The 19,335-nt window shown below is 38.7% G+C and overlaps 1 protein-coding gene across 2 annotated transcripts; it reads right to left on the bottom strand.

Annotated features, from left to right (window-relative positions):
- Positions 1-10,593: 10,593 nt before the first annotated feature.
- On the bottom strand, positions 10,594-17,750 carry si:dkey-39a18.1 (uncharacterized protein LOC557637 homolog). Of its 2 annotated transcripts, none has more exons than XM_048154707.1 (6): positions 16,904-17,750; positions 16,139-16,202; positions 15,800-15,902; positions 15,291-15,452; positions 13,552-13,665; positions 10,594-12,272 (listed from the first exon to the last, which is right to left on the bottom strand). In XM_048154707.1, exons 2-6 carry the CDS (start codon positions 16,146-16,148, stop codon positions 11,675-11,677), a joined length of 987 nt encoding a protein of 328 aa, XP_048010664.1. In that variant the 5' UTR covers positions 16,149-16,202; positions 16,904-17,750; the 3' UTR covers positions 10,594-11,674. The 2 variants fall into 2 exon arrangements, with proteins under 2 accessions (XP_048010664.1, XP_048010663.1); XM_048154706.1 differs by having other exon boundaries at positions 15,291-15,490; positions 16,904-17,412.
- Positions 17,751-19,335: the final 1,585 nt, after the last annotated feature.

The raw sequence follows: 19,335 nt of genomic DNA, 5'->3' as shown, positions 1-19,335 counted from the left end.
TCCAAACAAAAGAAGATATTTTGAAGAAATTTGGGGTCCAAACAATTGTGTGTATTGATGTCTTTCTGCGGCTGATACAACATACCTTCTGATGTTAATTCTTGTTTATTACTATAGTAGGAAGAGATGATCACATGCCGCTTGAACTGAGAGGCTGTCGCTCTGTCACAACCCATTAAAGGTGCTAAAGAGGATGTTTTGTTTTATACATTTTTGCAATATTACTTGAAACTGTCTTTACTAACTGATAAAAGACTATTTATTAGGTGCACTGAAAGTAATAATATTAATATACATAATCTGTGCACGAGGTAGGGCCTTAAAAACATCAGCCAATCGTTTGCGCGATCATCGCGTAAACGATTGGCCCTCTGGCTTGTCAATCACTGCCGTGACGTTCCTTGTGAGAGACGAGCGCGTCTGCGCTCTCCAGTAACTTTCCACGCTCCACAGGCGCTGCATGCAATGTTTTTGTCAGGAGACAGGAATAACAACTGCAGATTATGAGTTACCTGCGGTGAGTCTGACATAATGAATCCAAAAAACACAATACAGCGAATGCCGGTGGTAAACACTCGTGTTCCAATACTCGTGCACGAGTTTTGGGAGGCGTTCCTTTGAAATGCGCTCATTTCAAAAACTCAGTAACAGTCTTTGGATTCTCAGTTGACGAAAAAATCCTCTCTATCACCTTTAAAGAGCCACAAAGTGGTATTTAATGTTTGATACCAAAACAAAAGTAACTAAGGAAGCGGGTCTTTGCGAAGGGTCAATTGTATGGACATAATCACACAATGCGGTTGCAATTTGTTTACTGGCAAAAGAGTCCACTCCCAAGTCTCTATGATATTTTGTTACCTATATATGGCTTAGAATCTTTTATTCAATTTAGCCTTTGTGATTTTCACCTGCTTGCCAGAAAAAAATTAACCACAAAGGATTCATTGATATCCATAGTACAGTTTTGGGGTCATAAAAAGCACTACTAAAGAACAATACTGGCTACTGAAATAATCTCTAATTTCTCTTACATTCAAAATTATTTTCCTTTACAACAAAACTCAAAACTACAAAAGGTAACCAAGAGAATATGTGCACATATGAAGTGTGTGAGGTCCAATGTTAAAATAATCAGAAAGTTGACAAGGTCTGCGTCTTTCCATGCCACACTGCCATCTGTGACCATCTGTGCTGTCATTACTTTGAAATCATAAAGGCTGATGGTCTCTAGCTTGATGGCACAGTGTGATTATGGGGGCATGGTGTCTGTACAACAGTGCGTATATAGTAGCACGTCATCCTCACGGCACAGATGGATTCCCACCGTGATCCTAAGGCCGAAGTTTTCCCCATGAACCCAAGTGTATGCCCTGCGCAGCGAGGAGTCCAGTAATTCAGCTTAAAACTAATCCACCTTTAAGACACTAACTTTGCCCTAACCACGTGTTAACAGTATCATGAAGCTGACATGCAAGCCGTCACAGTAACCTCAGGTGTGTCCCTAGCCTTAATATAACTGAGTCACACAGAGCAATTATACAGTTACACTCATTAGACTGATCACAAACTGCACTATGTAGTCAAATGAGAAGCGGCTCACATTTAAAGATTACGTAATTATTTTCACCAAACCGTTCTCCTGTGTGACAGGTTTTCCCTTGGGCACCCACTGTTTTGTTGCTTAGTTACATGTAAAGCATACGGGCTGCCCTCTTAATGCTTAGCTTTGTTTGTTCATTGTGTTTTGTTTATTTATTTAGGAGGTATTTGTTTAGGAGTCAGGGGTGAGGTGTTGCCTATTTGATTGACTGGTTGGGTGTGCACCCTTCTGAGGTCAGAGTTTGTAACTTTGACCTGTTTCCCGGACAGTACAGATCAGCTGAGAAATACCTCCAATGCCCGCCGGCTACTTTGTACTGTCCCCTTCCACGCCCTGCCCCATGCCGCCCTACAAATACCACGCAATTCCCAGAAACCCTTTATATTTGTCCCCCTGAGCTGCTTCGGAAAGCTAGAGGGAGAATTTAAAAACGAAGACCGTTTTTTCGCCTGCCTTTTTAGCCAACAAACTATCCTTCTGCTCCACTGCACATCCATTAACAGCCTTAAATGAGCAATCGAGCTAACTTAACCTCCAGAAACAAATCATTTTATTTTTGGCAGCCATTTCATGGCATGGCGAGACACTCACTAACCCCATCCAGCTGTCCCCTCTGCTCTTTACTCTGGGTGCAAGGCTTTCTTTAGGGCAGGATTAGTTTACCTCTGCAGGAGTGATCTCTCTCTCTCTCTCACACACACACACACACACACACACACACTCAAGGAGAGTGACAGGTTGAGAGGCTGTACGTCCTTTATAAAGCTGACTCATAGTAGATGCAGGTGAATCAACAGTGCAGCCATTCTCTGAATACTGCGCGTCCTGAAATAGCCCTTCAGGGCAAACACCTTTTGTTGTTGAAGCAACTGCCCTGTGGTCGTTTACGACTCTTTGAATTGCTCAAAGAACTGACTGACCCACAAAGTAAGGCACTTTTAAAGTTGCCAAGTGTTTCAGTTGGACTTAAATTAGCATGCATTATCGTGATGTTTTCCATCCTGAAATTATTTCAAGGTGCTGTGAGCAATATTTTAATGGAAATACACACTTTAATTTTCCTTACTTCCTAACTGATATCCCTGCAATAGGTTTCTTTTTGATGACACTGGTTTTGTAAACAAAACAAAAAAAAGCCGGGGGATGGGCCACACAAGCTATAGAATCACTCTCTGTTCAGGGTTACCATTTATCTCAGTGGCGGTTTCTCGGCTGACGCAAGACAGAAACTGAAATTTGTCATCCTTGCTAATGAACCACAGAATATATTAGCCAAATCACTCTGCATCTGCAGTGATAATGTCATGACAACACTGATTATCTGATGTAACAATCAGGCAGTTAGTTAAATCACGTTTCTAATCATGATGTTCACGGAGTGGTGACAAGACCTCTTGTGTCTCCTTTTAAGCAGCAGGCTTTACCCAGTAGGAGGCTAATCTGCATTCCACTCTCTTTCCCACTCTTTCTATCACTGTTCTTTAATGTTTGTTTATCCTGAGGCTTGGAGAATAATTTCATTAGCTCCGCTAACTCTCAAGGGGTTTTGAGACTGCAGTGCAATGACTTCATACGTGAGCTGATGATACAATCATGTCACAGGTGGCCTTGAGTCCTAGACAGATGTTTAGCTGTGTTCTCAATACTGTCTAATTAACTCATAGCTAAATCTGTTGCATTCGAACGATGTCAGAAGGAAGTTCTGCAGATAGATTCAACAGATCTTATGATTTGTAGAATACATTTTGTTGGAAATTATAGCTATAAGATATTATGTAAACTGAAAGCTACATTCTCATTAAAGCTGCAGTGTCATTTCTGCACCACTTGCATCACCAAAAGAGATAATGACTGTTTTCAAACAGTTTTCTCTAACAATCCATGCCATTTGAAAGCAGTGATTAATTCAAATGAACATTGTGAATGCTCAATGGTTCCTCATATGTAACAATAAATACTATGAAGCATAATAAGTGAATTAGTGAATTTACAGAGGTTAAGACTCCCAACCTCACTTTCGATAATGTCTTTATTAGTATGTAGTATAATACAGTCAAAATGGATCTTTTATAGTCAGTAATGTACATAAAATCAAGTCCCTTGTTTAAGAGGTTGTAAAGGACATCTGCTGTAAATTATTGCTGTTTGTCTTGCCAAGTCCATGTGATTTCTCACTTCACACTGCCACTGATTAGACATCCACTGCCCAGTGAACAGCTCAATCTAGTTCAAAAATACCCTCCCGTTATTTAAGTATTTTGGATCTGTGCTAAGTTAAATTCATATGGTGGAAATTAACTACCATGCACACTAGGAGATACGTTTAAACAGAGTCCTTAAATAAATGGCTTGGTCAGCTATCTCCAGCTCACGGTGCATCAGGTCCCTGCGGAAGTCATAGAGGACGCAGCCGTTTAAAGACAAGTGCCTAACATGTGCTGATGGACATGGGGGGATCTGCTCTGGCACTCTTGGCAAAGGCTTAAATGAAACTTATTGAATGATGCGGTTCCAAAAACAGGCCCCATGCACAGTGCGATCCAAATGAACTCATTCACCCAGAACTGCACTCTCTAAGACACTGAAGTGATCCTGTGCATATCAAAATGAATGGTGAACCAACCATTTAAATGTATGACCTCAATTTATGATGCAAACAAACCTTATCAGAAATGATTAGATATATTAGGTATAGACAACACTTTCCCAGAATAGAATCTTTCCCAGTGCCAAGCTTTGATGAGCTTGGACTTTGTATGGTTTTACTACAGGTAATAATACAATGTTTGCTAAATAACTGCAAATGCTTCTACATTACTACCTACAATTCCTCTGGCAATCCAAGTGCTGTGAAGTATAAAGTGATTATTATGTTTGCTAGCATGTTTGGCAACAGTTCATCTAACCTTAACTGATGTATTGTGTAGTTTTCATTTCTTAAACAGCCATGCACATCAAAAATCAACTGTGCTCAGATTACATATGATCCCTCTCTTTATAGTGTTAAAGTAACACTAAAGCAGAGTTAAAGTTAATGAGATAATTAAGTGATTAAGTTATGATTGAGCTTTAGTGATGAACACCTGCTGTTAACAAGCAGAATCACTGAAGAGAAACACAATAACTGCCTTAGATGAAAACAACTGAAGATAAAAGACATTAAATCTCTCAAGATCTGAATAAACAACTCCACAAACAGCATATTATCTCTTTAACTTTAACTCTGCTTCAGTGTTATTTTAACTTTTTGTAGAGAGGGACCATATGTTCTCTGAGCAGAGTTGATTTAACTCTGGAGATTTTCCTGTGTGTAAGAAGATGTATCATGGCCATATTCCAGGATGACAATGTCAAGATTTATCAGGCTCAAATTGTAAAAGAATGGTTGGGAGGGATAATGAAGAATCATTTTCACAGAGTCCAGACCTTAAATTAATTGGAAAATCTTTGGGGTGTGCTGGAGTAGACTTTACAGAGTGCTTGACTCTTGCATTGTTAAATTGTCAATACAAGATCTTGACCAAAACTTGATGCATCTCTTGATGGAAATAAATGTTATGATGTTATTTCCATCAAGAGGTGCATCAATTTTTAGGGTTAGAAGAACTGTTGCCAAACATATAACATGCTAGAAACATAATAATCACTGCAATAATGGTCCAATCATTGACTCTCAAGCTAATTATGTTGTAATGTTATTAATTGTTACCTGTATGTCATTATACCTGATGCATTAACTGTCTTGCGCTTGCATTTTATTGTAGATTGTTACTGGGGGTTTTTTATGTGGTTTGGAATGCAATAACCAGATATGGCCTTCCATTAGGTGGATGGGCTTTGTTTTTAATAGTTCTTGTTCACTTCTATCTCTGTTCCAGTCGGATGTGGATACTCAAGTATTTTTGATGAGCAGTTGTGTTTCATCCACATTTTGTGGCTATATTTCCAAAAATAAATCCAGAATAAATTTTGATTGAAAGAAGAACAGCTACTTTTAGAAACATATGCAACCCTTTCACTGGTTATTGCTGATGAGAGAGGTCTTCTGGTTACAGATTTGACACTGTCGTAATCTTCACGAATTGATACCAACTGCTGAGGTGGTAATTTGTGGCACTGCTGTGCTTGCAGACAAATATAGAAAGTTACATGGACACATTGGCACAGTGCAAAATCTCACTATGCACAAAAAAAGGGTGCTGGTCCCTCTGAGAGATAAAGATCGCATGATGCAGTATTCTGTGAACAGGTGTTGTTCCAGCACGCGGGTGTATGTCACTTTAGGATGGAACAGAGGAGGAGCTCAAACTATGGATTACAAACAGCAGAGCAAAAACAGACTAGTGGTGAAAGCTTCATGATGACCTTAGTTAATCTTAAGATAGGCAATAATCTGTAGGAGTAAGTGTATAAACACATACACGCATGCTTTGGTAGAGATCAGATGGCACTGAGCATACATCTTACATACGCACAGGATTGACACCTCATTGTAAGTGATTTGGAGCGTGTGCCCTAGTGACTATACTGGTGGCCTTCCAGTTTTAAAGGTAGGTCTGATACTGAAGTAGCAACTGCGGCTGTAAGCCTAACATTTCACTAGAAATCTGATAGGCAGATGAATGACCTCCACATAGGAGAGCTGTCTGTAAATGTACTGCAGCTGTTGGCCATACACGTACGTTTCTTTCTCACAGTAACATTCAAACCAGAGGAATTTTACTATTTCAGCAGATGCTCACAATGTTTGTTTAATAAAGAAATAAGCCACTTGAGGGCCTTCGTTACAGTGATTTTAACTGGCTTTAGATACTCTGGTGTGCCTAAAATCAGAGCAAAACATTAAATACATTTTAGAAAGTATATGTATTGTAATGTAAAATAATGTGAATAGTTTGTGGCTACCAAGCAATGTAGCAACTTTGAATGTATACAGTTATACAGAGACAAGCTACAAAATACACATCAGACAATTTGTTTTGGTTTAACTTCCACTTAAGTGTTCTTCCAAAGAAAGAAATAGGCTATCTCTGTTACACAACATTGTCTTTTGAGGAGCTCAAACACATTTGTGCTTACATCATAGGCATTATTTCTACATAAACTTTTACTGGAACTGGGCACTGTTGTTTGCCCTTTCCTGTTTGCTTCATGTGAACTTTCAGGTAGCTTATCAAATTATTGAGGCAAGCTGCCGTTTGCGTCAGAAGAAACAAGCATGGATAATCGTCTCTTGGGTGTTGTCCTAAATAAGGGCTTTATTCAGGGTTGTTTAATGCTCATCTAAGGGTGCAGAGGCAGTTTCTATGGCAGCTGAACATGTCTCAGAAATATTAGAAGTTGTTGGCAAATTAATTAAGAACAGGTTTATTCAGTCTTTTATCAGAATTGACTTTTCCCTAAAGTTTAATCCTTAAACTTCCCCAAAGTAGTAATTGTTAATAGTAAAAGGGATAGTTCACCCAAAAATGAAAATTTGATGTTTATCTGCTTACCCCCAGGGCATCCAAGATGTAGGTGACTTTGTTTCTTCAGTAGAACACAAATGATGATTTTTAACTCCAACCGTTGCCGCCTGTCAGTGAAATAATGCGAGTGAATGGGAACTTCTACTATAAGAGTAAATAAAACATGCACAGACAAATCCAAATCAAACCCTGCGGCTCATGACGACACATTGATGTCCTAAGACACGAAACGATCGGTTTGTGCGAGAAACCGAACAGTATTTATATCATTTTTTACCTCTAATACACCACTATGTCCAACTGCGTTCAGCACTCGCTTAGTGAGGTCTGATCGCGCTCTGACAACGGCAGTGATGTCTCGCGCTTATACTTCAATGAGTGCTAAGTTGCATCCCAAATGGCACACTATACATTACATACTTATACACTATTTACTTGTGCACTATGCACTCATCCATGTAGTGCATGAATTATATAAGGTTATTTTGTCATTTAACAACGGAGTCCGATCATCCCTTCCCCTCCACTATGTAATTAAAGCTGCGACAGTTGAATGCATGAAGTGTCAAACATTCCACACTTCGTTTTTTCTGTTAATTTAGTGCATCATCCGGGTATTTAAAGTGCACTTTTTCTTTTTGGAATTTTCTGTGTGAATGCACTACTCACACTATTTATACTTAAAAACGTCATAGAATAGTACATAAGTACGCGAATTGGGACTCACTTCTAGACATCACTGCCATTGTCAGAGCGCGATCAGACCTCACTAAGCGAATGCTGAATGCAGTTGGACATAGTGGTGTTTTAGAGGTAAAAAATGATATAAATACTGTTCGGTTTCTTACACAAACCGATCGTTTCGTGTCTTAGGACATCAATGTGTCGTCATGAGCCGCAGGGTTTAATTTGGATTTGTCTGTCGTGTTTTATTTACTCTTATAGTAGAAGTTCCCATCCACTAGCATTATTTGACTGACAGACAGCAACGGTTGGAGTTAAAAATAATCATTAGTGTTCTACTGAAGAAACAAAGTCACCTACGTCTTGGATGCGCTGAAGTAAGCAGATAAACATCAAATTTTCATTTTTGGGTGAACTATCCCTTTAATGAACTATTCACTATTGCAGAGCTTAATTAATACTACTAAATGTATTTAAGTTACTCTGTAATGTACTTTACAATAAGGTTCAATTCATTAACATTATGCATTAGGTATCATGAACTAAAATAGACAATACTTCATTAATTTACAGATATACTAATACAAGTTGTATAAATTAACACTGAACAATAGTATATTCACAAAAGCTGTATAAATGTTATGCTGTAAAATTATTGTAAAGTGTTACCAATTACCCTAGAATCTAACCTACAAAATAGACAATTTAGAAACATTTTTGAGTAGTTTCTCTGAAGGTCCAGTAACATGAAATCAGAGACCATTTAACTTGTGTAACAAGTGAGACACAAACCATAACTGACAAAAAGGGATTTGTCTCACACACAGAGAGCTCTCTTTCCATAATGCAACTCAATCTAGTTCAGCTGTGGCAGTGATATGCACACAACTTTTTTTTTTTTTAATCATATATTTGATTAGTACTTATTTATGATGCTCTCATCATGTGGTCACACTGCACAATATATGCCAGAAAAAAAGGCTTGTTATGCCCTCTAGTGGTAAATCCATTCTACTACATGTTGGCTAACAGGTTTATTTGGTTACACATATTTTCCCCTAGTGTGACTTTCAAACAGGAGTTTAGTTACACATATTTTCCCCTAGTGAGACTTTCAAATAGTAGTATACTTATTATATATGCTTATAGAGAAAGTTTTATTATTATACCAATTTACTATAATCTGACAACTTCTGTTATGGCCATTTAACAGTTTGGTCAGTGTGTTGGGCCCGTTACTCCCTGCAGGAATGAGAGGAATGCCTGTCAGTTGGAGAGAAAAAGGTCAAGCAGTGCTGGGACAAGGCTGTGGGGGGAACGCAGCCATGAGTAATGACTGACCAGATAATCGAAGCGTGAAACTAGGGAGCTGTTACACCCATACACAAGCACAGCAGGAGCAATAGGACCTGAGAAACAGGCCACATGCTCACAGACACACACACACAAACACTGACACAGCAACGAAGCTAAGCCTAGGCTACTGAAGACCCAGGTTGTGACATGTTTACTTACTGCTTGGAAAAGAGATGAGCATGCTAAAATTCCCGTCCCCTGTCTTAAGCACTGTGAAGCAAAGTTATGAAGCACTTCTGCATTCTTCAATATCAAAGTCCCATTTCTTGTGAAACCTCAGAGCCAGAGCCATTTGCTATGACTGAAGAAAGAAGAATGCGAAAATTCTGCTCTGACCTCATTGGTGAAATAGCAGTCATGATCATAGGCATGCTTTGCAATGCACCGTTGAGACATTTTTGAATTTTGAATTGTGTCTTAGATGTTTGGTACCTTTAAGAAAATGCCAAATTCTACAGTGATCTAAACTGCTAAACTGCTAAGATTTACAAATAGCAATTACACTCATTATTCACAACTGTAACTTGAGGATAACACTATCATCCCACCCCTGGTGTCCAGTCCTGGGAATTTGTAACTCACCGTACTTGTTTGAGCCATGCCTGCTGTAAGAGCAGGCAAATCAATGATTAACCAATTTACTGCCACTTGCAGTTTTAATTGAGTGTCCTTCAAATGACTTTTAAAAGCAATGATTAGTTGGAAATATAATTAATGAGCTTTTTTATTGACATGTTGTTATTGACTTGAGTTTTGGCTGTGTAAATCTTCAAATATCCATATTAAAAAATATTTAGATGCTATGTAATGTGATCTATATTGAATGTATCTATTACTTAAACATTATCATTATTGTCATTGGCATTAACTACAAGGACAATGACAACAAGATAAAAACACACTTTATCTTGAATGTTTTTATTTCTGCATGATAGCACAGTGCAGGGTAAAAAAATGATGCCGGTCATGGGACCATTGTTTTAAGTTTAGCAATAACGTGAACAAGTGAAGTTCCCATGTCCCTTTAATCATTATAAAATATACAATTAGAATTTATCCTTCGAATTTAGTCACTGAAAGATAATTATTAGCAATAACTTACACACTCTCCTCTTCAACAATACCAGTCTGGAGAAAAGTAAAATTTTAGAATCACGTTAGTGTTCGTAAGAACTGATTTTTAAATGGCATGCAGCTTTATAATTAGATGGTTGGGTCGAGGGCAATTGTAACACACAAAATGTCTTTAATTCATATATAGGCTAAAACGATGATACTTAACATATCCTCAGTAAAGTTCTATTTATGCCTTAGAAAAAGTGCAACCGATTAACTGCATGAGAAATTTGGCAATGAAGTTGAGGGCAATGCTAACACTATCAACACTAACGCTTCAAAAAGTTCATAAAGAGATCGTAAAACTAATCCATATGAATTGAGTGGTTTAGTCCAAATTTTCTGAAGAGACTCGATCACTTTATATGATGAAAAGATTGAATCTAGGATTTTATTCACATTTAAACATTGATCAGCAGACATAAACAGAAGCTTAACCTACAAAAAAAAACTCCTCATATTTCATCAGAAAGATCTTATGGAAAGTCTTACGGGTTTGGAACGACATGAGGGTGAGTAATTAATCACATAATTTTCATTTCTGGGTGAACTAACCCTTTAAAGTTTGAATTTCCTGACTATCAGAATTTAACTTCATATTATAATGTAGGTACCACTTTTGCTTTAAAACACATTTCTGACAGATTACCATATGAATTTGATACCAGTACCGAAGGATGTTAATAAAGGATGGTAAGTGTAGTAATTATTCCCAACTACTGCTATAATAAGTGACTTTTTCTAATAGGTTCCATATTACAGTCTTTCTCATAGGTCTTTTAATGGTACAGTTACTTTTAGTAAATACACATGTACACATACACACAAATACTCATTTTTATACCAAAAGATGGTAGATACATCTGTAGTAGGCTATGATGGAAAATGTAAAAATTGCCCCCGGCCCCTTATCTCACTGTAGATTCAGCTCAACTGAGAAAATTGTATTGATTTTAAAAAGAAAAGAAAGGCCATGAAAAGTGGGGAGAAGAAAAATGATTACATTCCTCCTCAGTAAGACAGACTTATGATTCATACCTCCAGGGATCTTAACACCCAGGAAAATGTATGGCATGACTTTATAAAGCTCCTAAGAGGCATTTCCTGTACCTCTGCAACAGTGCAGCCCCCAGGATCCAGTTCTGACAGGATTTAATGATCCTTAGGGCTTCCATGGAAAAAAAAAAAAATGAAAGGTGATTGGTGTGATAGCAATAATTTGAGCTTTGAGCTTTGCACAGGAGAGGGTTATGACCAAGAGTCCAGTAATCATTGAGCAATCAGGAAAAGTGCCAAGAGATTCTTCAAATGTCTCTGTTTTGGCTTTATTGTCTCAATGTGAACAAAATGAATTTGTGAACTTTCTGTGATCCTTTGTGCACAGAGCAATAATAACTTTGAGTTCCATTTAAGCATGTTAGTTCACTCTGCAGCCATCTTGGTTTGTCTTTCAAGCTGCATGCCTCATCTCTGTGCGACACAGGTGTTTCGGAGAAGGTGTTGGGCAGGTCATGGTGATTTTGGGAAGCTTCTGTCCTTGGGAGTTGCAGAGCTCCACGGTACGTTCCATCAGGGAACCGTATGGGCCTCTACGTGCAGGCAGAAGATCTACCTTGTCCTGGTGACAAGGAATGTGGAGCTGTGGCAGAGCTGCACGATAAGGCAGTGGAGAGTGTAGAATCTGGCGGCACAAATGCTCCTGAAACTCAGAAAATGGCTCCAGCAGGTGGGCCGCCAGTGGGCAGTCAAACACTCCCCCATTTGGTGCTTTTTTCAGCACAGACCTCAGGGGCTGGCACGCTCTGTCAGTCTGCCTCATCTGTTGCATGGTGTCAGGACTGATAGGGTACACTGCCTGCACTACAGGACTTTGGAAAGTAAGTCGAGATCTCGGGGACACTCCAGAGGCTTTGGCAGGAAGCAAGCAGGGCCCATTTTCTCGAACAGTGTGCACCTTGATAGACAGAGATGTCTGCCCAACAGGTACAATTTTTGGATGTATCATTGCATGAGCAGGTTTAGCTGAAATGAATTCCGTTTTGTCCGGCCTTTTTCATAAGAGAATGAGAATAATTAGATGTTGAAATACTACAATCCATTAAAAACAGGAGTTATATGCATCAAGCTAACAAGCATACACACTTTGATAAACCAGATGCTGGCTTAGGCTAGGGTTGGAGGATTGTAAACTTTGTTGCATAACTTAAAGTATGTTGCAAGTGTTAATTGTTTATTTTGTGCTCTAAACAAGAATGATACCTCAACTTAAGCTGCCATTGAGTTGTGCTATTACATTTCAAAGCAAACAGACTTAAGATTTTTTGCCTGGTGGACAATAAACGGGGAAAAAACTTGCATTGAGGGAGGGACCAAATTATATCTAATGACCAAAATATCTTACAGGCTTGATGGGCCAGTAAGCAATCACCTAACAATGACTCAGACCACACTAGTAACCGCTTAAAAAAGCCTTGTCTGCTTAGTTGGCTATGGGTACACTGCAAAAAGTTCCACTACAGGAAAGGTTATCAAGTTTTCAATCACATTAAGATTCAATTACCATTTCTGTTACTAATCATATTCATCAGTGATGTTCCTGGCAAGCGGAGACATATCTGAAACTCATTGCAAACGGAGACAAATCTAAAACTCATTGCTCTTAATTCACATAAGTGCCGTGTCCACCAGAGAGTCTGCACTACAAGCAGACCTGACTGTGTAGTTGGTTGCACTGTGTAATTCCACTTTATTGGGACACTCTAACTTCAGTTTATTAGCCCAGCTGTGGGGGCTGATAGTAAGTGAATAGAAATCTACATGCCCTCGCTCTCCCTCTCAGTTCTCAGCGCTGTTCTCCTCTCTCTCTCGCACCTCACAGCCTCAAATAAATGAGGGAAGCAGAAAAATACTTGCCCACGTGATGCCGAGACTAACCAGGCTTTAAATCATTAATAAGCTGAAAATGACTCCGCATATATCTGCCGGGTGAGATATCGACTGTGCCTTTTCATTTTTGTTCTGTGAATTTAACAGCGCCCTAAATGCAGAACGAAGTCAAGCCATGCAAAAAAGAGTTTCCTGCCTACACAGTGACAAGTATGAAAGAATTTAACTTTCCTCTAGCATAAAAGCAAAGGACACCGAATTCTGCTGGAATGTCCTGTTCTTATTGTTAGGTTTTAGATAGCCAGACACTAGATGGTTGATTTGATCTATGAGCTGACGGTCTTAAGTTAACAGTGGCATGACTTTTTTATGAAGTAAGATACAATGTAAATGAAATGTACTCGCAAAGCCTGGCTGCTTACGGAAAAAGAGAGGCAATACCTGCATCCAGACCTACAAGGTGGTCTCGGGGGGTCTATTTCCTTTCTGGATTTGGTGATTGGTGGGAGTTTGGAGACAGTTTTGCATCCAGTGCCTTTCACAATCAAACTGCACCTGGTAATCATATGTATACACCAGCACTGAACATATGCCACTGAATAACAATTGGCCATTGATAAACAATTAGCGGTGTATGAAGTGTGTATTAAAGGAATAGTTAAGATTTGAGGTTGTTTCACTGTTGGGTGAATTATTCCTTTAAAACATGTACAAAGGAAACCATTCATATTGCTTATGTCTACCTGGGCTGTGTTTAACTCCACTTTTGGTCATACTCTTGCAAAGCACTTCCCCAGGGTGAATTCCCACCAGCATTTTGAAGTGTGTTCAATATCCCTAAGTGGACTAGGGAAGTTTATTCGGACATTTGATTTTGACTGAGGAACCGAGTCTACTCGTATATGCACTTCAGGCAGATCCATAGAACACAGTGCAACATGATTGTGATGTCACAACAGCAACTCACAGTGCTTGCACTTAATTTACCCACAAGTGATCAAGGGCTTAGGCCAGGGGCGTCCAAACTTGGTCCTAGAGGTTCACTGTTAGGTTAGGGTTAGAAACCCTAAACCCTAACCCTAACCCTAACCCTAACCCTAACACTGCAGAGTTTAGTTCCAACTTGCCTAAACACACCTGCCTGGAAGTTCCTAAAATGCCTAGTAAGACCTTGATTAGCTGGTTCTGGTGTGTTAAATTGGGGTTGGAGCTAAGCTCAGGACACTCAGAGGACAGTGCACTGTAAAAAATGACCGTGATTTTAACAGTAAAAGACTGTCAAAATGCTGCGGTGAAAAACTGTCAATTGGTTTACAGAAAGTTTCCGTACTATATACGGTGAATAACTGTAATAGATCTAACGGTACATTTAATGTAATTTTACGGTAAAATTAACGGTTAAATTCACAGTTTTTGGAAGTGAAAAATAGCAATTCATTGTAAAATTTACAGTGAAAAACCGTAAATTGACATTCCCACAATTCCCTGCGTGACACTTCACTTTTGATATATTTTTGTTGAAATAACTGTTTCTTCTTAGTTTTTCTCATTTTTTTCTAATCAGTTATGTACATTAGGGTTTTATGTTACATCTAATGTTGTCAAATTAATGTTTATTGCATTTTTAAAATTTCATGCATGTTACCATGATGGTGTTTAGTGTGTGTGTGAATGACACTGTGTGCACCTTCTATATGTTAGTGTTGTCCTTCTCAGCTTGTGGAAAAGCTGCTTGTGATGAACTTTGATTAATCATGTGACTCTCATCACCACTGTGTTTGGTGACTGTCAGTGTATTATAAAGGTACAAAACAGATATTAGTACTTCGTTAGGTTGGTAAATTAACAATATATCAGTTAATGAAATATGTTATTTTACCGTAAATTTAACTGATTTTTTTTTTTACGTTGCTACTGTATTTTTTACGGTAAAGTTCTGGCAACCACAGCTGCCGTTTTTTTACCGTAAATTTTACTGGGATTTTTTTACAGTGTGGCTCTCCAGGAACAGGACAGGACTCCCCTGGCTTAGGGTGTTCCATTTAAACCCCTTACAAGGGTTCTGCCAGTAGTAGACGTTCTTGCAATGTAAGCAATGATGTACGTCCCAGTGAACGAAACGGAGGGAAGTTAAATAAAGTGGACTTAAACGCAGCCCTGAAATGATCTGTATTCATTACCTGGTGCTTACGAGAGGGGGTAAACCAGATATGAAAAGACTCTTATAATGTCTGTGTGACTTCTTGTCTCTGGGTTGGAGGGTTAATTTAGTCATCACCGCTGGCAAGCTCTTGTGACTCCGCACATCATCGTCGTCGTCATCTTCATCCCTGAGTGGGCCCCTTACACCAGGGAGACGGGGAAGATTGCCAGTTACATCCTATGTAAAACAGGCAGGGTTGGTGCATATATGCATGCGATGTTCTAGCTGCTGTGATAATGAACAATTAGCCAGTCGTTATTGCAAAATATCAGGGTGTTTAGGATCATGTAGTATCAAGGGGTGTATTATATTATCCCGCTTGTTACACTTCTTTCCAAATAAATGGGTGTGAGTTGAAATTGCTTTATTATGGGAGAAGAAAAAGAGTGAGGAGTGATACGAGGTACTAATGTAGGAGATTGGCTACCAGATACAATTGTCAAATATACAGTTTAATGGTCAGTGGTCTTGATTCTGCAGTGTTACCCCATGTTGCAGGAATGAGACCGGTTCTGAGAAATATGATGGTACAGGTGAAACATCACGAAAAGGGGACTGGCTTCTGTGTTTCCTGATTTTGTTGGAGGGCCTGTTGACACAGCAAGTGATTTATCAATGCATAATAATAGATACACACAAGATTTATACATTTACACTCAAAGTAATGAGTTACTCTTATAGATTAAAATCAACCATGCATGAGGTTTAAAGCTGTAAATGTTTTTTTTTTTTTTTTGTTCTTGCCAAGTGTATTCCAAAAGTATAAAGTGTATTCCAACAAATATTTGCGTTCTTGTTGCACATTAACAGCATGGAAAATATTACCATTCTCCATTCCCAGCTATGGGAAGGCCTTTGCCAGAAAAGCCCATCCTGATTCTTATTTACCCTTAAAGAGAACAAGATGTTAGAACCAGAGCACAAACATATTCATAAATACCAAATAAACTTTAATTAATATTACCAAACATCTCCCTCCTATAAATAATTGTTCAATTAGAGATATTCTTGAGCAATGATTCTGCTTTTATCTTTACCAACAGGATTTCAAGAATTCCATTAGTCTGAAAGAAGTCCATTAACATATAAATAGGTGTTTCATTGCATAAATCCAATGCATGTGCACTGAAAATATATTTTCAGCCACAGTGGAGATAATTCGTCTACTGATACATCAGGATTGTTTTAAATCAGTTTCATGCTTTCAGATATTAATCAAACACATAATCCACCATGAAATTTAAAGCATGTTGCCTGCCCATTTCCCTCCACATAAACCTCATATTTCCTTCTTCTCCACTTGAAATTTGTCAGTGGCAGATTAAAGAAGATTTAGCATGGAAACTAAAGAAATGAGTGTATTTTGACATTGCAGGCAACAACAGATAAAACAATGTAATATTGTAATAAAATGTGCACTGTTTGGCACAGCTTTGAAACACCGATATGTGCACCTTCAGTTCTGATAACATATTTTCATTGAACAGAACTGCTTGAAGTGCAACAAAAGTACTTTAGACTGAGACAAATATAATCTGTTTTTGCATTGGTATTATTTGGAAAAACGTATCTGATAAAGATGAAACTTACCATGGGAATGCAGAATTTCAACAAGACCGCTCAGTGGAAAGGCTGGCCACTGCCTCACACTGACGACAATCCAGAGCACTGCAAGTTAGAACATTACCATGACCACCCTAACAGACCGGTCAAAATCAAAGACAACAAAGTTCCTCGCTGCTGATTGGGTGGTTGTGTCCCAGAACCTCACACAGAGTTGAGAACAACCTCTTTCTCTGAAATGATCTGTAAATGGGTCATTACTTTCAGAACAGAAGCGAACAAAGCCTCAAAATAATTCAGATTATTTTATGTTATTTGCATAACATTATATACTACAGTAAAAGAGGCAGACTCACTCAACTTTTGAAGTTGGTTACCCGGCCACAAAATGAGCATTCATCAAAAAGCTTTTCATCCACTCTAAATCAACAACTGCTTCATAATCACTTTCCAGTTCTAAGAAACTCCTTCAAAATACAGACATTTGTCAGCGCATAGACTTAGCACGTAGCTAGTGTAAGCGTCATTAGTGAGATGACAGGAGTTATATGCTCCTTTAGGGGGTGAGGTCTCCTTGCATTGTTTAAATCCGGCTTAGAGGTGAAACATTAAGCTTCAGGCTTTAAAGCAGCCACAAGCAGCTGCTCAGTGGGCCATGGAGGATCTGTCAGCAGTAGGGAAGCATTAATCTACAGTGTGCTTTTTACGGCCTCCTGCTGCGTTCTCCCGTAGGGTAGAGCAGACAAACACTTCGTCATCATTATAAAACACATTTCATCTATAATGATGATTAGCCCTTTTTTTCAGCTTACTCACAATGATATGATCACATATATACAGTTTGGAGGGGAGTTCTGTGCCATAGGCTTCCTGTTGTCTAAGTGACAAAGCATTGTTTAAAATGTTGACAACTTTCCCATCCATCCATCCATCCATCCATCCATCCATCCATCCATCCATCCATCCATCCCATCCGTCCATCCATCCATCCATCCATCCATCCATCCATCCATCCCATCCATCCACCCTTACACCTCTGATGCAAATCAGGCCACTGTAAATTGGGTTTTAATAGCATTTGCGTGACTCATTAGCGTGCAAATTGGAAGTGGGTTCATTTAAGTGACAACAAACTGCTAATGTACTTTCATGCTTCCAGCAGCCTAGAAGCAGATCAAAACCCTGGTTAGAACTCCTCTGCCCTCATATTAGCCTGTTTGTGTCCTCTGTTGCACGTTGACATAATGATATTTCAAAGTTTTTGTTAGCTTATAAAAATGAATTGCCACGGCTTGTTCGCCATGCATGGGTAGAGTCAATGACCTTTGCAGTATTGCTTTGTTTTTCTAATGATCAACACAGACTGAGGACAGACGTCAGAGCTGACCAGGTCCTCACATTATCGTTAATCATAAAATAATTTCCGGCTTGCACTAAGTGAATACCAGCATGCTTCAAAGTTACACTTTGAATGCCTGGAATGATGAAAGCAAAGATAACCTAACCAGAACTGACTATATAACCACAATACTACCAGGAACACAAATTTAACCAAATAGAGTCCATTTTGATTTGAGGTTAACTTTACAATTACTCATTCCTGAAAGCAAATTAAAAATTCTAAGCTGTTTGATACAAGATGATGAAATCTTGGACTCAAAAATGTTTCCAAGATGTGCTCAATGCGACATAGGCAGACATCTAACTTGCAGCAAAATATCTGTTCCATACTCCAGATTATTCTGGCCAACGAATTCAGATAATGGTGCAGCAGTCTCCATACACAGCAGTATTTAAACCGAAAAATAATATAAAACATGAATGAACTTCATGTTTGTCCTAAAGTATTGATTGTTTCAGACTTGAATGAAATATAGATCAGCTACTAAGAGCTTAAAAACAAAAATGTGATGCTACTAACCTTTAAATCAAATCCAGAGTAGTTCTTCCTCAAAAGTGCTCATTGTATCAACTCAGTATTTTTTTCCAGGCAGACAGATGGAAAAATCTGTGCGCCCTCACTCCCAGAAGTTGCATTAAGTCAGTCAAGCAGATTGGAACTGGCAATTTCAGCCAGCTCTTGCCATTTTTGTGAGCAATATGCATCAGCCATTACGATGGTTCTAACTGTACTGGAAGGACCATAAAATAACATTTGGATGCAGGCAGCAATGAACCTTTTATTGATTTCTTACGGAGGAACATTGCCATACTGTCACACTTCAATGAATGTAAACGCTGTGCATACATGACTATACAAATAAACCTAGATTGTGCATTCTACACACTGTGATTTCCAGGGTATCGGATTCAAACTTCAGTCACCCATTGGTCAGCTATATGGTGAGATGTATGATGCGTTCATTTGCCCAGGTTACAGATATCCTCAAATAGAGACCTGCACACTAAACAGTACTCAGAGTATTGCGGTTAAGTTAAACAAGCTCTATTTATAAAAA

Source organism: Megalobrama amblycephala, linkage group LG14 (assembly GCF_018812025.1).
Source record: "Megalobrama amblycephala isolate DHTTF-2021 linkage group LG14, ASM1881202v1, whole genome shotgun sequence".
NCBI lineage: Eukaryota > Metazoa > Chordata > Actinopteri > Cypriniformes > Xenocyprididae > Megalobrama > Megalobrama amblycephala.
The sequence above is the reverse complement of the archived record's forward strand: the minus strand, read 5'-3'. Positions and strand labels throughout refer to the sequence as shown.

Excerpts from the sequence above, each read along its gene's own strand:
- si:dkey-39a18.1 (XM_048154706.1), bottom strand. The coding sequence starts at position 16,185 with ATGGGCTTTTCTGGCAAAGGCCTTCCCATAGCTGGGAATGGAGAATG. Across the intron at positions 15,903-16,138 it reads ATAGCTGGGAATGGAGAATG|GCCCTCCAACAAAATCAGGA; the intron begins GTAATATTTTCC and ends CTGTGTCAACAG. Across the intron at positions 12,273-13,551 it reads CCTTGTAGGTCTGGATGCAG|GCCGGACAAAACGGAATTCA; the intron begins GTATTGCCTCTC and ends CTTATGAAAAAG.